This window comes from Cricetulus griseus, chromosome 4, assembly GCF_003668045.3.
Source record: "Cricetulus griseus strain 17A/GY chromosome 4, alternate assembly CriGri-PICRH-1.0, whole genome shotgun sequence".
NCBI lineage: Eukaryota > Metazoa > Chordata > Mammalia > Rodentia > Cricetidae > Cricetulus > Cricetulus griseus.
In genome coordinates, this window is record NC_048597.1 from 54608631 (window position 1) to 54628045 (window position 19415).

The 19415-nt window shown below is 40.8% G+C and overlaps 1 protein-coding gene across 1 annotated transcript in view; it reads right to left on the bottom strand.

Annotated features, from left to right (window-relative positions):
* Positions 1-10744, bottom strand: part of Hacd2 (3-hydroxyacyl-CoA dehydratase 2) — an 85514-nt gene extending 74770 nt beyond the window's left edge. The window contains exons 1-2 of the mRNA XM_027412775.2: positions 10529-10744; positions 8063-8180 (exon numbers count right to left, since the gene is read on the bottom strand). Coding sequence (XP_027268576.1) covers positions 8063-8180; positions 10529-10683 — 273 coding nt within the window. The 5' untranslated portion in view covers positions 10684-10744. The remainder of the gene's footprint in view (positions 1-8062; positions 8181-10528) is intronic.
* Positions 10745-19415: the final 8671 nt, after the last annotated feature.

Genomic DNA, 19415 nt, shown 5'->3' on the forward strand with positions numbered 1-19415 from the left:
GGGTTCAGTGAAGAAACAAAGCATGTTTTCCAGTCTAGCCTTCACTACATGGGCTATTTTTAACATTCTCACTCAACTCCTTTCCAAATATTTAGAACCTAAGCAAAACCAAACCAAACAAAAAAGTCCATTTACTGATCACCTTCGGAGACACCAAATGTTTTTCCAAAATCCTTTTATACCCTCCAAAGAGAAAACAAGTGAAACTGCCCTAATTACCAATATTTTCTCATAGTTACCGAGTTTCACTATCTTGTAAAACTATAGACTAATTATTTGTTTAAGTTTCATTTTCTGAGAGTGAAGTGCTAAAGCTTCACAGAACTTTATAATGGGAAGTAATTTAATCCAGTGTGTTCACTGCACACAATAAATTAAGTCCCAAAAGAAAACAGGGTCACCATGTTAATCAAGGACAAAAACTGTCTTAGGACCTAAATTTCACGTCTGCAGTGTTTTCATATATAGTATGACGAATCTTAAGCATTCTATTTTCACTTCTCAAGCATTTCTGCCAGCCTTTTTACACATTTTGTTTCTCTGTTCGGGTAAACATTTACTCATCAAATGATCTCCCATGTTCCTGCTACAGACACACTTAACTCTGCTCATTGTGAAATCAGCTTTATCTTATGCTGTGATCTTCCCCCGTCCCTACCACTCTGCCTGTTCCTCTTTTGATCCAGTCTTACTACTTAGCCAAGGTTGGTCTCAAACTCCCAGTCTTTCAGCCTCAGCTAGTTTATAGATTACAGTTATGTCCCACCATGCCCATCTAGTCTTAGCCAACTTTTCTTTTCTCTTTTTCTCTCCACCCACTTTTTTGTGGCACTGAGAGTTGAAACGAGGGCCTCACATATGCTATGCAAGAGCATTTACTTATGCTATTTGCCTATCATCTTGTAAGTTTATAGTAATTCTCCTGTCACACACTGTTTCTTAAGATTTATCTATTTTTATTTTCTGCATATGAGTGTTTTGCCTCCATGTACATAAATGTATGTCTACCATATGCATGCCTGGTACCCACAGATGCCAGAAGAGGCATCAGATGGCCTGGAACTGGAGGTAGACTGTTGTGAGCTAGGTGGGTTGTGGGTGCTGGGAACTGAACCTGTGTCCTCCAGAGGGTGCACCAAAGCCATCTCTCCAGCCCCTGCTATTCTCATTTTCAACTTTGAAAGACTCTCTACAGCAAATACAGATCTCAGTTATATTTCCATGACCCCAAGCTCTCAAGCTGAGGCTGCAAGATGGAATCCACAAACTACCTAAGCTATTGTTTTCCTTTTTTAAACAGTCTTAATCCTATTTTCCTCACCCATCCTGCTTTTTATTACATTTATTACATATTATTTATTGTGTCTTTCAAGACTCATATAAGAGTCTTGTATACTAAAACACAGAAGTAGGAGCAGATAGCTCTTATTCAGCACCTTGTACTCCCCACTCCCACTCGACAGACAGCACTGGCAATGGCAACACCCTTCCAACCCTTCTCCAACACCCCAGGTTTTGCTTATTCTACACATTTTCCTAATCTGAAAACACCCATGTATCTCAGTAATTAGCCTCATTGTTCTAAATTAAAAAGCTTCAGCCAGGCAGTGGTGGCGGATGCCTTTAACCCCAGCACTAGGGAGGCAGAGGCAGGCAGAGGCCAGCCTGGTCTACAAAGCTATACAGAGAAACCCTGGCTCAAGCAACAACAAGAAGAAAGAAAAAAAAAAAAAAAAAAAAAAAAAAGGAAGAAGCAGCAGCTTCAAAACTTCAGGTGATATAACATTTCCAGCATGTCAGCCTCCTTTGACTCATTCATTACCCTTCTTACTTCACTCTGTTCTGGCAGAATCTGAACCACATCATGGAATTCCAGGTGGTTCCAGGTGCAATCTGGATCATGGTCTATCTATCCTGGGCTATGCAGATGCCACTAGTCACATGTACCTATCAAAATGGAAATGAAATTTAAAACTTAGTTTCTCAGTCCCACCAGCCATGTCTCAAGGGCTCCATAACTATGTGATTAGTGGCTACTGTACTGGACAGTAGACACTAATAGACAGTTTAAATACAGAGAGCCAAAGACTTTATTATTTATGTAACAGCAATTGGACTTTGGTTCTCTTCCCAAGCTCTGTTGCTTCTAGAGGTGTTAGAATGTTCCCACATGTAGGAAATGTCTCCTTAGGAGCCTACTGCTCTCACCCAGCTCACATGGATTTTGTTCTTTAGGAAGGCCAGAGTCTAAGGCCCTAAGTTGCTCTGACTGTTTCAATTCCAAGTTTCTTTTCTTCCAGGACTTAATATCTTTGCTCTAAGTTTAAGAACTTAGAAATACAAAAAGAGGAAGATTTTTTTCCTGGCAGAAAAGCTCCTCTGTGGTGTGCCATAAACTGTCAATAACCAGCCGTTCCATTCAGAAAAGTTTCTGTATTTTTTTTTTCTTCACAATTACTTTGAATTACATATTCCAAATTTCCCCATTTTTTTGCATGGCCTTATTGCTCTTTTAAAGGTTTTATGTCTGCATTCAGTTCTGTGGACACACTGATTTTAACACTAATGGTTAGTTCAATGAGCTCCACTTCCTCATAGGCTGTGCCTTCCTGTTCTAGTACCTGTACCCACCAGCCAGTCCACCAACATACATCTCCCTTGTGCCAGGCAGTCCATACTGTGCAATGCTCTTTTCATGTCTTAAATGGTGAACTCCACAGTTCTCAATGGCTTCTGCTCTGAATCTGCTTTACCTGAGATGCTCTTGGGAACAACTGTCTCCTCAGTCTTCAGGGTTACTGCTTGTGTCACTACCGTGTCCCTTTCCTGCCCTACAGTCACTACCCATATATTTAATTTTGGGGGGTTGGAGTTGTTTTTTTAATTTTAGCACATTCTGTTCTAAAATCATTAGTTTTCTCACCTCTTTGAGCACTGTATTATTTAACTTCTATTTGCTTGAGTTGTCAAGCAATGACACCTGTGTGGGCAGGTTCTTATTTCCTACAGACTCCCTGTTCCTGTCAAATGTTGTGACACTTCTTACATCCAGGTTCCTTTTCTCCCATTCAATTCTCACAGTTTCTGAAGCTGGTTTTTCTGGGCTTTGTTGTTCAACGAGTTTGTACTAGATGTCTCCACATAACTGGCTCTGCTAGCCTTTCCAAACTCTTTTAGAGATCTGTTCTCTCAAAAGCAATCTTCAGAATAGAGAGAGTCTAGCTGGGCGGTGGAGGTGCACGCCTTTAAACCCAGCACTCGGGATCAGAGGCAGGTGGATCTCTGTGAGTTCAAGGCCAGCCTGGTCTCCAGAGCGAGTGCCAGGATAGACTCCAAATACACAGAGAAACTCTGTCTCGGAAAAAAAAAGAGAGAGAGAGAGAGAGAGAGAGAGAGAGAGAGAGTCTAACAAATGCATGTAGATTGTTTCAAAAGTTCCAAAAGACATAAAACTGTTACTGGAAAATTAACAAGTTCCCACAAAGAGGAAAAACTGTCCTCTTGTGAACTGTCCCCACACCAGTTCATAGAAGCAAACTTGACTAGTAATGTCTGGAGCATACAGATCTATTAGTAATACCTTGGACACTAACATGGGAAATAGCTAAGGATTGAGCCACAGGGCCAGAAACACTCAGGGGCTTAAGCTGGGAGCCCTTTTCTTAAAGACCTATGGGTTAACTGTATTGCCCTCTACTTAAAAAGCATGCAAAACCATTTCCTATTCCATTCGGGATCTGAAGGACGGAGGAGTAAGTATGAAAACTCGGACTAGAAGAAGACGTAGGGCCAAGAATGAGCTAGTGGGGTTTCAAGATCTGGCAGAAGTTGTCTGAGGTCCCTCACAGCCCTCCAGAACTAAGTCTGCCACTTGGAACCCTGCAACAGGTCAGCTCTAGGAAAAGGTAAAACATGAGCCAGCATGGCTTCCCTTATTGTAGAAGATCTAGAGGTGAGTGGGACGTCTAAGAGTTGCTGTGGGTCACTAGGACCAGAAGGACAGTGGTAGATAAATGAGGTACATAATAATCTATGTGGCTTGTCCCAGCTCAACAGGTCTGTGCAAACAACCTCTACCTGTTGGAAACCTTACCCTCAGTCCTGGGACACAGTGAACATGCACTCCTATTTTAACCAAAAGCATGCAGAAATCCAACTTTAGTCAGAAATCATTTTCAATTGCCATTCTGGCCCAGCCTACTGGTACAGGTCTACAGTCCTCACTACTCATGAGAATGAGACAGGAGGGCCTCGAGTTCAATGGTATGGGGGGGGGGGCGCGACTATAAAGGGGGTTAAAGGGCAGCCTGGGCAACTTAACAAGACACTATCTCAAAAATAATTTTTTAACTATGTGTTATTAATGTTTGTGTGTGGGGGGTGTCACATATGTGTGGAGGTCAGAGGATAACTGTGTGGTATCAGCTCAATTCTTCCGTCATGTCCCCAGGGCTCAGGTCCCCAGGCTTGCACAGGAAGTGCCTTTACCCAGTGAGCTATTTTGCCTGTCTAGTAAAAGGCTTTTGTTTGTTTGTTTTTAAGGGAGGGCTAGGGATACAATACAGTGTTAACCTAGTGTGGATGAGACTCTAGGTTCAAAACACAAAACAAGATTTAAAAAAGCAAGAGCAACTACCATGACTGTAACATCAACCAAGTATTTGTCTGTGTGTGTATACAAGGAACTGAACCTAGGACTCTACCACACACTATATTCTCAGCCTAATGTTCAATCTCTGCACAGACAAACTAGGAAAAGTCTGCCTTGTCAAGGACTATCATGAATCCAAAGCAAAAATGAGAAAGATCTTACCCATAGCACATTTTAGACAAACAGCATTTTAAATCCAAGATATAACTTACAAGACTACAAAATCCACCCTTTATACATGTACAATTCAGTGATTTTGTTCAGTACAGTCACAAAGTTGGACAGTCAACATCACTATTTACATTAGAACATTTTCATCCCTTTAAAAGGAAACCCTGTACCCATTAACAGTCACTCCCCTGCCTCTACAGACTTGTGTCCTGGATATTTCATGCAAAGGAGTCACAATATCTATTGATGTTTTGTGTCTGCCTTCTTTTTACACAGTATGGTTTTATGGTTCATCCAGACTGAACATGCCACCAATAATTCATGTTTCTGGTACGGACACATCACTACATGACGACTTGGGCTTGCTTAGTAAATTTTTTTTAAGTCTTTTATGTATTCGTAAGAAGATTTGAAATTTCTTGGGAACAACTAACTTCCGTTTCCTTTTTAAACTAATTCCCAAAGGCCCCACTAAAGAACATCAGTCACATACAGGTAAAAGAGTAGCTAGCTTATCTAGATTAATTTTCTCATCCTGTTAATGGATACAGTGTAATTAACCAATCTGCACATATCTAATGATTATACAAAGTTTGCTGTGTAGGTGATAAAAACTTTCCTAAGCCCTGCACAGGAATGTGTCTCAGCAGGTGCTCTTGACAGCACTCTGGACCTTTGCACAGTTCACCTGCTTGTCTCTAGGAGTCATCACATCACTGTACACAGTCCTTTTTAATGTCTCTTTCTCTCTTAGGGGTGGGTGGGTTGAAAGACTTTTCCATTTTAGGGGCGCAGTCTTTTCCTAAAACCAAATCCAGGATTTGTCATGTAGTAACATTTTAGTGGAGATTGACAAAGATAAAAAAAATTTAATTTCTTAAATCCCTATTAAAAATTCAACAGAGATGATCAGGCCAATCATCCTTCAAAGTCTAAGACTTGGCTCTGGAGACTTACCTTCTCTAAGACATACTTAATTTTTTAAAATTATACTTATATATTACAAAATCCTCAAGGAAATCCCCTTAAAATCGAGGTCATGTTTTCACCCTGAGTAACCCCTCCTACATCAGGCACTGAGGCAGTTTCTGATGGCCCTGATCTCAGATGTGCTTCTCTGTAGCTGAGGGAACTGTGTGTGACAAGGTGATTAAAAAGAATGCTACTTATATTTCTTCCCGGTTCGAGGAATCCCTGGAACTAAACTTAAAAATGATTCACACTAGAATCTGTTGTGGAATAGAATATTCGTTTAATGATGTAAAGATGTATTACATTGTGTTGCAAAATAAATATGTAAAGGTGTGCTGCATTTGTCTATGCTGTATTTGTTTAACTATGGAAAAGTGTTTTGCTATTTCACCTTGCATGCTTAAGGCACCTGATTGGTCAAATAAAAACCTGACCAGCCAATAACTAAGCAGAGGAGGGACAGGTGGGGCTAACAGGAATTGAGAAAAGGGGAGCCAATCAGCCAGTCAAAAAGGAAGCAGGAAGGCAGGATGGGCAGTACCTAGATAAGGTAAATGAGACTTGGGGCAGCATGTAGATTAACAGAAATGGGTAAATTTAAGTTAAAAGGAAAACCAAAAAGCTAGCTAGAAACAAGCCTAAGCTAAGGCCAATCATTAATAATTAGTAATAAGTCTCCATGTCATGATCTGGAGGGCTGGCAGTCCAAGAAAGCCTGCAACAAGAATCTGCTATTTTTCTGGGATTCATAGTATTTGAACAGGAAGAAACTAGAAATCAGTTCTAGCCTAATTGTTTTCCAAGTCAAAAAGGTGGCCAAGGGATAAAAGACCAATCTGCAGGCTGTGCTGGTCAATGCAGCACGGCTAGCATAGGTACTCAGGGGATGCTCAAATCACAGCACCCCTGACAGGCGCAAGAGTGGAGAGAGCTTACTTTCTAAGAGAAAAAAGCAGAAACAAAAGCTACAACTTTTTGCTTTTAAAAGTCAGGGTGAGAACTGGAGATCTTAAACATTATTCCCTAGTTTGGATTTTAAATTGCCACTGAGACACAATCGTCATGCTGCTTTTGCCCTCGAGAATAAGGGAAATAAATTGCCCATCTTGTCTTCTATACTACTCAAAGCTTTTTCACTACAACTATGCAGCTTTTGATTTTGTATGACCCTAAATAATCTCAGCCTCTTTTTCCACTACCAAAATCTATAGTCCATTGGCCAGAAGAACAGGCACGTGCTCTAAGCCTGCTGATCAAGCTGGAACAAACAGGGCCAACCAGAATCCTTCCTAGAACTATACCTGATACAGACGCTCAGAAAAACCAACCCCCTCCCCACCACATAAAGGATGTCTACAACAGTAGAGCCTAAGAGAAACAGTTCTAATGTCAAAATCACTGGTTCTCAGTCCTGAGCTGGTTCCTTTCATCTTGACAGTTAACCTTTTATCTTTTTAGAAGATTATTTTACTAACTTACTTTTATGAGTGTTTTTGCATATGTATTCTTGGTGCCCTCGGGGGTCAAGAGGGTGTCAGATTCCCTGGAACTGGAGTTACAGACAATTGTGATCCACCATGTGGGTGTTGGGGATTGAACCCAGGTCTTCCGAGAGAGCAGCCAGGGCTCTTAATTTCTGAACCATCCTTCCAGCCCATAACTTTATATCTTTATCAGCTTCAGACCAGAAGATTTCTTTATTCTTAAAATTCTTTGAGCTGGATTTTTTTCTGTCAGACATAACTCAAAAATCCAATTATACTCAAAACCTGAACTACACTGATTCAACAAAGAGGACTAAGATAAGCCCAGAACCAACAGTCTCACTGAGAATCTCTACTGTCCTTCAAAGCCTTTGTTAATAATTTTAGATTTGGATGTCTCTGGGCAGGTACTGCTGTGTTTCCAATCTATTACTAACATACTATCATCACCAATGACACTCACCATTCCTGTTACAGCAATCCCTGCTATATGGACCCTGAAAGCATGAGTTTGTCAACACTTCACTAGGGCATTCCTAGAATTTTTCAAAATCCTAATACAAGCTTGAGTCATTTGTTTCCTATAACAGCTGGATAGAAAGTGGAATTTTAAATTTTTTTGGAATTTCAAAGACAGTTGAGGCATTGATTTCATAAAACAAAATTTCCAAATTTAAAGCAAACTCAACAAGGATAAGGCAATTTCAATATATTTTATCATAATAACAGCATGTTTTTTTACTTTATAACATTTGAGATTAGTGACAAAAATCTCAAAACGTACCTCCAGTAAGGCTCCTGTTTGGAAAAATTTCAAAGGCTTCTCTATTGAATAATAAAGACTGTGGTAGCTGCCCTTAGCCAGGTATGCTCTCACAAGCCCAACTGCTATCACCAGCCACCTAGTAAAAAAGAGAAAGTGCAATTAGGAGAGAGAACAAAACCTAAGTTGGATATAGTAAAAAAAAAAAAAAAAAAAAAAAAAAAAAAAAAAAAAAAAGATATAGTAAAAGCATAACTTATTTAAAAAAAAATCCTAGAATACTGGATTTATCAATTGCAATGGTTTGGCTTTAAGGTTGAGACCCCTTTGAGTGTCAAACAATCCATTCACAGGGGTCGCTTAAGACCATCAGAAAACATTACAACTCATAACAGTAGCAATATTACAGTTTGAAGTAGCAACAAAAATAGTTTTATGGTTAGGGCTCACAACAACATGAGGAACTGTATTAAAGGGTCAAAGTGTTAGGAAGGTAGAGAGTCACTGCTTTAATGCTACTACCCACCCCACACCCATGTGAAGGGCATGCTCCCCAAAGTGACACTACTTGGAGGTGGTGGAACCTTTGAGAGGTGAGGCCTACTGAGAAGTAAGTTACTGGGGACATGCCCTGAAAGAAGATTGTGAAATCCTGATCCTCTTTCTTCCTCTTTTGTGGCATGATTACAAGGTGAACAGTTCTGTTCCTGCTTTGTCACTTGGCCCAACACAAGGAGGTCCTTCAGCTGTAGGACTGGACCTCCAAAACTGTGCACCAAAACAAACCTTCCTTCTTTGTAATGGGATTATTTCAAGTGTGGTATAAAAGTGATGGACACGCCAACTATAGCTCCCAAAGGCCAAGTTGTAGCACGAATAAGTGTTACACCACCTACAGCATCCTGTTAAAATAAAATTACACAGTGGCACCTCACTCATCTGGAACTTGGTTCTTCGGTAAATATATCTGCTAAGAACAAGACTAATACAAATGGAATAACCTAACATAGTCTTTGTGCAGTTAAATCAGATCCCAGAATGTCTAAGGGGGAACAAAGTGTTCGGGTTTCAACTGTGCTATTAAAGGGGCTTTAATAATAATAGTAAGACTGGAAAAACTATTTTCACAAGTGTCTCAGTGGGATATGTCCATATATAATCTTTCTTACCTAAATCACCTATGGAATATGAATAAAAAGTTGCCTTTGAAAAACAACAGTTTTAAATTTCCCAAAACCAAATGAGAAAAGAGATCAATAGGCTTATTGATTAGAAAAACATGAAACAAGAAAGCACAGGAACATACAGTTGTGAACATTACTTTTCTGCTCCATTTTCCATCTCAAAAACAAATATTAGGCCCTAGGATCCCCTATTAAATTCCATAATGAAGCTGTCCTGGAACTCACTCAGGATGGCCTTGAACTCAGAGATCCACCATGCACAACCTGAGCGTATGTTTCAACACCTCCCATTTATATTACTAATTCTTTTCTGTATATTTGAAAGCTTTACCTAAAAAATAGCTCCCATTTATATTACTAATTCTTTTCTGTATATTTGAAAGCTTTACCTAAAAAATAGCTACAGTGGTAGGGATATAGCAGAGAAGAATGGGTGCAAGTGTGAGGCCTTAGGTTCAATTCCAGGACCAGTAAATAAACAAAGGAATGAATGCTAGGAAGTCTAGAGTGGTGTCACGGGCCACTAATTCCAACGTCAGAAGACAGAGACAGGAGGATCACAAGTTCTGGGCCAACCAAGACTACATGAAGAGCTCTCTAGATCTAAAAAAAAAAAAAAGCAAAGAAAGGAAAAGTAAGAAAATGTGTTTCACAGCTTAGAAATTTCCTAACAATTTATATTGTGATCCACCTCACCAAAACTACCGGATTTCGAAACTGGATTCACCTAGCCCAATTCCACCTAACCGGAAAAAAAAAAAAAAAAATCCAGAGGCCCAGAGAAAGCAGCAGATTCATTCAAAGTCACACGGCAAGTTGTGTGAGAACTAGAACTAAAACCCTGCTATTAAGGGACAGACTGCAATAGGGCAAAACCATTTTGAGGGTCGATACTCTCCCAACCTCAACTTGCCCCAGTCCTGTCTAGGAAGTCTATATCCGGCCATCGGACAGCTCCGACTCGGGTGGCTGGCCAAAAACTTTGAACGCCTTCCCACTCCCTCGGAGATGAAAGCTCTGCCCGGGTTTTGAAAACCACCGCTGAAATGAATGGTCTCCGCAGCCAGCGCTGCTTCCACGCCGCGGCTCGTGACCGGCCGCCCGGGCTGGCCTCCCCTCCACTGCGCCCCGACCCGACCCGCACCTGTGGCCAGCCCGCTCGCCCGCCCCGGCGAGGCCCTGCCCAGGCGGCCCCGGGCCAGCCTTCCCCGCGCTCCGCACCGCGGCGGCCCCGGGTGCGGGTTCCCACACTTGGCCGCCCGGCCGCAGAGCTCGCTCCCCGCCTCCCCGCGCGCAGCCTCACCCGGCCGTCATCACCACATTGTAGATGACCAGGTACGCCGTGGCCACAGGCCCGGGGCCCTTCCTCTTCCGCGTGCCGCCGCCTTCGCCGGCCCCGGCTCGGCCGCTGCCGCCCCCATTCCCCTTGGTCGCCGCAGTCGCCGCCACTGCCGCCATGTCAAGCGCCTGCAGCCCGCTCTCCTCGCGCCTGCACCTCAGACCCGGCTGGAGACTGCGAGGGGGCGGAGGGAGGGGCGAAGAAGAGGCGGGGCCGCGGCACGGGGCGGAGCCGGGACAGCGCCCACGGGGCCGCCATCTTGGATGAGGGCAAAGACGCTCTAGGAGCTCCCGCCTGTGGGCTCGTCTCGGTAACTGTCCCCGTGTTGGATGGGGGTAATTTCTTTCCCACTTCCGGCACGCTGTCGGTGTCGGTGTCCAACTCCATGTTTAACTAGGTTAATGTGACTCTGGGCCTCACGTTGTTCCAGGCCTGGTCTTACGCGTAATTTGTCTCTTTACCATCCTACTGGATCCAAAGGATGTGTCCCAGTCCCTATTTCTTCTAATCCTCTCCCAGGTGCCATGTCTTCACACAATTGCCCAAGAAGTTATCATTTTAGATTAGGGCGATTAACGTCAGTTAAGCTTCCATCCTGTCAAGAGATCAGAAGGAGCCAGCATTTTTGCAACACGTATCTTTTTCTTCTAACTGTAGCCAAGTTGGGGAACCAGTCTTCAACAGGTTCTTCCTTGTCTTTTGATTTTTAGTTAACCTGCACTGTACAGTGGAGACTCCCAGCAGTCGCTAACAGTTAGGCAGTTCATCTCCATTCATAGGCCTGATTTTTGTGACGCAGGATTTAAGGTGCTTCGGTGGTTAGTTGAGGACCATGTGAGGTGTAAAGAGTTGTTAATACCCACAGGGTCTAGGTGGGAAACTCTCCTACTGAGTGAAAACAGAAACAACTTCTAGAAACTGCTTTTATCTGCTGACACCACTCCTTTTTCTAGGAGTTTCTTCGTCAAATTACCTTGGCATCCGTGTTCATGCAACCAAGCATCCCCATAAATAGTAACTATTTACGTAATGCAATAAAATATGTATTGATTCCAAGAAATATTTATGGAGCATCTACAAGGTTGTATTAGAGTTTATAACACTAATGGAAAAAGACAAAAAGTCTTCAGTCGCCCAGAGATTACACAGAAGGAGCTAGACACGAATAAATATGCATTAGTTGGTGAAAAGTGGTATCAATTAGAAAACTATTACAATAACCCAGGTCATGATGATAGTAAAGTGATGAACACTGAATTTTCAGAATATTTTATTACAGTTCATAAAATGTTTAGACAGTGCATTAGATTTGAATGGAAGGTGAAGAGACATTGGGACAGCTTGGAAGAATAAAGACAATTAATTTTAGACTCCGAGGTTCAGGAAGACAGGAAGGTTAGAGAGAGAGAGAGAGAGAAAGAGAGAGAGAGAGAGAGAGAGAGAGACAGAGACAGACACAGAGACAGAGACAGACAGAGAGAGAGACAGAGAGAGAGACGGAGATTTGAGAGTATCAGGATGATTATAGAATTTAAAACCATGAGACCCCCAAAAACTGAGAGGGAGAAACTGAGCAGTTGTTAAATTCTCATCCCTTACTGTTCTCCAAGATTGTAAGACCTCCTGTGGCCTTGTTTTTCCTGGTTTCCTTAAAGAACAAGGCAGGGAGAAAGGAACAGGTTTGGTTTTCAGCATACACATGTTGATTCAGAACCATCCCGAACTCTAGTTTCAGGGAATCCATTAGCCTCATCTGACCTACAAAAGCACCAGGAACACACTTAGAATATATATATACATGATGGCAAAACATTCCTAAAATAAATAAACAAATAAATCTTTTTTTTTAAAGGGAGATCAAAAGTGCAACAAAACCTTTCCCCTTTCTCATAAAGAAGTGAACTATTTGCAGAATAATCATTCACCTAAAAGCTTCTCTCATTCATTTAATTGATTCTCTTTCCAATATAATATACTTAATGGGGAAGTAGGAGGCACAAACACATAAAATTGGAAATCAACTTAAAACTTAGTGTATCTTCTTGTCGTCATTTTTATACAACCCCATCACTTCTGCAAAGTATAGATGATCTTTTCTAAGTACAAATTTGTTTGCATCTACTACTTCTCTCATCCTGTTCCCTTATGGCATTTAAATGGTTTTTAATGACAGTTAAGATAAAGTGTAAGAAGTTCAGTGTGACCTTAATCTGAATAGTTTGTTTATTATTCACTTGTCCCTTTGGTCTTGTTACTGGAGACTTAGGTAATAAGCCCTGGATCTAAGTGCCAACATTTTGTTCAGAGCCACCCATCCCAATACACACACGATAATGATGAGTAATTATGAAGAACAGAGAAAAGAGATTAACCAGTGTGGCTACATTGGGAAATACAGATCAATGGGTGCAAGTTCATTTTTGGAGCACTGACACAAGCCTTAGATATAAACAGAAGAAGAACTAGAACACAGGGAAGAAGTATTCATAGATAAGTAATCTTGGCCAATGTGGGATTACGTTGATCATTGCCTCAGTTCAGGTTCAGTAAAGTAGGAGGAAGAGTCATATCTATTGAGAAGATAAGCTATGAGAAGATTGTTCACAGGGTACTCTCATGGTAGAATGGTTTGTCTGCAAGGCTCTTCTGTTCTTGGATCCACAGTGACTACAGTATTAGGACAATGACTGGAGACCTTCAGGAACTACAGTGGTTTCCAGAACATGATATTGTAATCAGCTGACAGTAAAATAGCTTAGTTACCATTATTGTTGTGCCTTTAGTTTTAAAGGGTGTTGGGATAGGTAATTACCATGTATCTTAGCCACTATCCTATTGCAGTGAAGAAACACCATGACCAAAGCAATGGAAGAAAGTATTTAATAGGGGGCTTGCTTGCATGGCACTGGAGCAGTAGCTGAGAGCTACACCCTGGTCCATGGGCAGAGAGAGAGAGAGAGAGAGAGAGAGAGAGAGAGAGAGAGAGAGAGAGAGACTGACTCTGGGCTTGGCATGGGTTTTTGAAACTTCAAAGTTCACCCCCAGTGACACAATTCCTCCAACAAGGCCACACCTCTTAAACCTTCTAATCCTTTTAAATAACATCACTCTCTGGTGAGTAAACATCCAAATATATGAATAGGGGAGGCATTCTTATTAAAACCACCACAGCATGTTTTAGGTAGACACTTTTTGATTGATTAATCTACTCATGAGCAAAATGAATCAGGTAACTGATCCAAAATAAAGGAGACAGATTTATGTAACGAAAAGTCTTTATGACAACTGCCCGAGCCCCACTGCCACATGGGTGCCTGAAATAACACACAGAGACTTATATTAGGTACAAATGCTATTAGCTGCTGGCTAATGACTAGGATTTCTCACATGCGTGCTCTGTCTTAAGTATTAACCATAGCCATAATCTATATATTTATAAAGACTTATCTGATCGAGGATGCCAGTGGCATGTGTCCTCTCTCATCAGGCTCACATGGCAGCTCCAGAGAAGAAAGGAGGAAGAAGAGGAAGAGAGCGATTTCCTTCTTGTCCCTGCTTATATTCTGAGTCAGCCTGCTATGCCACTTCCTGCCTGGATCACTACATCACTACATTCTCTTTACTACATTTCCCAGAATCCTCCTTGACTCCTAGTTCCCACCTATCTTTCTGCCTCATTTGCCAAGCAGTGCTTTATTCAACAACCAATAAGATAAACATACACAGAAGGACCTCCCCCATCAGATTTGTTTAAAAATTAAGGTAGACATGCTGGGGTTTTACCCTGCTTTTAGTTACCTTGTGATCCATTTTGGGAGCTAGAGATTTTTCGCAAAAGTAGTTCTTGTTGAATGCCTACTAAAGTCCCACTTCCCACCCTACTCTGCCTAGCCATAGCATCTTTATCTTAGTTCCTCTAGTAAGTAAGCTTCCTTTTTGCAAGATGACTTCTCTCATGCTATTCTATCTGCTTAAAACAGCCATTGTCCCTGTCTTCATAGCTAAATTGTTCAGGAACATTCTAAAGGGAAGTTTCCTTGAATTTCTGGAATGAATTGATCTCCCAGCTGTGGTGTATACAAACTTCTCATTATATATACCACAGAAATTTCACACTTGTTTGTGTGGATTCACTCTCCCACTACATTACAAGTTTCAGAAGACAAAAACAGTGGTGTATTTTGTTGTTGGGAGCTTGTTTGAGTTCCTTGTATGTTTCTCTTTTGTTGCCCAACATACCAACCTGTCAAGATGATTTAGTCTGGTTTGATCTTGGTTTTACTAATCAAAGTGATTACTTGAAGACTTAGAACTATGATTATGGCCTTACAGTGAAATTGACTTATAGATGCTTAGATAGTGTTTGTGGGTTTTGCTTGGATTACTAAATATGATGCAGTCCTGAACATTGTGGTAAATACCCTCTCTTCTATGTGAAGAGATACTGTTAATAGAAAAAAAGCAAACAGACATGGCTAGATTAGATATCTTTATGTTGTGATAAAATACCTAACAAAACTCTATGAGGAAAGATTTCTTTTTTTTTTATTTGAATTAGAAACAAGATTGTTTTTCATGTTAATCCCAGTTCCCTCTCCCTCCCCTTCTCCCCTACCACCCGCCCCAACTAAAACCCTACCTATCACATATCCTTTCTGCTCCCCGGGGAGGGTGAGGCCTTCCATAGGGGATCATTAGAGTCTATCATATCCTTTGGGATAGGGCCTAGGCCCATCCCCGTGTGTCTTGGCTCAGGGAGTATTCCTCTATGTGGATTGGGGTCCCAAAGTTCACACCTATGCTAGAGATAAGTACTGAACTACTACAGGAGGTCCCGTAGATTTCCTAAGTCTTATGAGGAAAGATATCTTTTGGCCCCCAGATGCATAAGGCCTTATAGTCCACAATGGTGGGGAATATATGGCAGATTTCATGGGTAGTGAGAGCATAAAGTAAAAACTTCTCATCTTACAAAGGACCAGGAAGCAGTGTGGGCCTGGAACTAAAGGCAGGACCATAACCTTCAAAGACCCACCTCTAGAAACCTTCTTTAACTTCTAGACCATACCTCCTAAAGGCTCTACAACCCCCAGAAACATTAAACCTAAGCAGGGGACAAGTACTCAAGGGAGACATTTCAAACTAAAACCATAACATTCTTTTCTTGATGTCCATAGGCTAATGGTTATGTACCACATGGTGGTATAAATTATGTTTAGTCTAACTGTGAGAGTCCCAATGTCTTAACATGTTGTCCAAAGTTTCAAAGTCTCTTCTGGGACTCAAGGCAAACTCTTGACTATAACCCTTATAAAATAAGATTTAAAAGTTCATACTTGCAGTATAAAATAGTACACAGTAAATGTTTCTTCTTCGAAAAGAGGATGGGATGATAGCAAGGAGGACTGGTCCAACACGATTTATAAATTCAGCAGGGAAAGCATTACATCTTGAAGCACTATGTCTGGCACTACATGAAAAAACAACAGATATAAGCACATTTAGGAGATCTATGTAAGTATGTTGAAGACTACAAGGCAGTTATTACTGTGGGGAAAGATAAGTCATGAAAAGCTTGTGGACAAGACACTGAACACAGTGATAAAAGGGTGGCGGAGTGTTATAAAAAGGTAGTGAGAAGAGTTGAAGGTTAAGTAGTGTGTCTACAGAAAGCTAACCAAGGTGAGATTACAGAAAGATAGCCAGGGTAAGTAAATAGTTGCATTTTGAGTGCTAGGCTGGGGAATTTAAATTTGAACTAAGACATGATAACAAAGTACTGTAAGTTTAAATAGTTATTGTATTATCCCAAAAGAAAAAAAATGTACTTCACCTACTACTTTCTATTGCCTTTGTAACAGATTACTACACGTTTAGTGGGTCAAACAGCACAACGTACTCCCTTAATGTTCTGAAGGTCACAAGCACACAACTGCTAATAAGAAAAAGTCTAAAGTGTCAGCAAGGATTGTTCCTTCTGGAGGTTCCATGAGAGAGTCTATTTCTTGCCTGTTGCAGATTCTAAGAATGCCAGCATATCTCTACTTCAGGTGTTACCTGCTCTCTGATTTTCATCCGTTAACCTATCTCTCATAATGACTTTCATGATTACATTAGGCCACCATAGTGTGGAGAAATGGAAATGGACACGTTTAGGAGGGATGCATTATTATGCCTACCATATTTTATCACCAGAAAATCAAAACCCCAAAGATTGGAAAAATGACAAGTATTCCTTTTAAACCATTTCTGGACAGTATGAGATACAGTCAAGATGGAGGGTGAAAGTGGGGTGAGAGCTTGTAGTACTAAAGAATGGTAAGCTGATGCTAGAATAATTATCAGTTAGGAAAAGAAAAAGTTAGGATCAGTCTGAGGACAAATGTTAATATCAGTGGGGCTGGGGAACTAAGGCCCGGAGGCCATGGTAACCAGAGGAAGCTGGACCTCTAACCTAAAGGGGTCCTAAGTGGTTCAGATGCTAGTTGGTTCCTAGCACAGACACATAAAAATCCTCTGTGGGGAAGCATCTCCACTGTAGACCCTTGAAATTTACAGCAACCATCCCTGGCTTTTATGTAGATGCTGGAGATTTGAACTTAGGTCCTCCTGCTTTCACAGCACACATTCTCACCTCACAGAGCCTGCTTTCCCAAATCTTGCTCATGCTTTCAATATTTCAGTATTCTTACTTTTTGAAGGTATTTTCATTCCTTTGGGAGACTAATCTTTTATTTTACATGAAGCAAATATCTTCTGTACCTTGTTGAGGTTTTTTGTTTTTGTTTTTGGTTTTTTTTTACTTGTTTTATCTTTTAATTAACAAAACTCTGTTGTTACTGAAAATGTATCAATCTTTCCATTCCTGGTTGGTAACTTTGATACCTAGTCTTAAAATTCTCTTATCTTTGAGCTGGTAAAGTTACTCTCCTATACCAATTTCTAAACGTTCTAAATGTTATTTCCATGTTAAAGTCTGACAATGATTTTTGTGAACTATGTGCTATGGTTTGAATGTGTCCCACTTCCCTGCACTACAAATTGAATTCCCAGTGTAACACTGGTGAGATGGATGTCTCATGAGATGGCAGAGCTGCAAAGACTCATGGGTCAACACAATCATCTCAGGAGAGGGCTATGAGAATGTGTTCCTAGTGAGAGGATCTCCCCCACCCCGCCTCTCTTGAGTGGCTCTCTGGCCCTCCCACTTTCTGCAACAGGATGATACAGCAAACGTGCCCTCCTCAGATGCAATTCTCACAACCTTGAGCTTCTCAGCCTCCAGAACTGTAAGGAGTACTTCTTGGGACTGGATGATAGCTCAGCATTTAAGAGTGAGCTCTGTGAGTTTGAGACCATCCTGGTCTACAGAGCAAGTTCCAGGACAGCCTCCAAAACAATATAGAGAAATCCTGTCTGAGAAAAACAACAACAACATCAACAAACACAAAAAAGAGTGAGCACTGCTCTTGCAGAGGACCTGAGTTAGGTTCCCAACACTCATTCTTGGCAGCTCATGCCCTATAACTTCACCTCCAAGGGGTGCAATGACTCTGGCCTTCACAGACACCTATACTCATGGGCACATACCCACATAGTGACACATAAGAGTACATAATTAAACATAATAATACAATTTGAAAAAGGAAATACATCTCTATTCTTTATAAATTGCTCAGTCTCAGGTATTCTGTGATTTGTTTTTTCCCATATGGATACCCAACCACCCCAGCAATGTTTATTAAAAAGCTCATGTTTTCCCTGCATCTCTCTCATACTTAAGTATAATGTGGGTCTGTTTCTGGGCTCTCTATTCTGTTGCATTGTTCTCTTGTTATCACTGTGTCAATACCACACTGTTTTAATTACTAGAGTTTACAATAAATCTTGATATATTATAAAGCAAGTTCTCCCAGTGCCTTGATAATTTTTGGACCTTTGTATTTCCATATAAAGTTTAATCTATTTGTCAAATTCCACAAAAGCAAACAAACAATAGAAAACCTGATGATTTTTGTTAACATTACCAATTATCAACTCTACCATACTGAGTCTTTCAATATACCACCTTGGACTGGGGATGTGCTTTAGTGATAATAACACACTGACCTATCATAGCCAAGGACCTGGATTTGGTGCCCAGAACCACAAAAAGAAGAGTAATTTATAAACAATAGAAGTTTATATCACTCATACTTCTGGAATCTAGGAATTCCAAGACTGAAGGGCTGCACCTGATGAGAAATTTCTTTCTGTTCAACATGGTAGAAGGATAAGCAAGTAAATGTGATATAGAGAAAAGTGGAAGAGAAAGGAGCCCAACTTACAAAAACCCATTCTCATAATAACTAACCCATCAATTTATTAAGAAGAGCCTTTATGACCTAATCACCTTTTAAATGCCTTGTCTCATTAAAAAAATATGTGTGTATGTATATGTATCTATGTATGTATGTGTATCTATGTATGTATATGTATGTATGTGTGTGTATCTATCTATATATGTATGTGTATGTATATGTATGTGTGTATATATGTATGCATGTGTGTATGTGTGTATGCATGTATATGTGTGTATCTATGTATGTGTATGATGTGTATGCATGCATGAATGTATGTGTGTTTGTATGTGTGTGTGTATATTATGCATGTGTGTATGTGTGTATGTATGTATGTGGTATGTATAGGAGAGTGCAAGTTTTGTAAGCATTAGATCTGCTGGAGCTTGAGTTACAGGCAATATGAACTTCCCAACATGGGTGCTGGAAACTGAACTCTGATGTTCTGCAAAAGGAGAATGCAAGTCTTTTGTTTTGTTTTTCAAGACAGGATCTTTGTGTAGTCTTCGCTG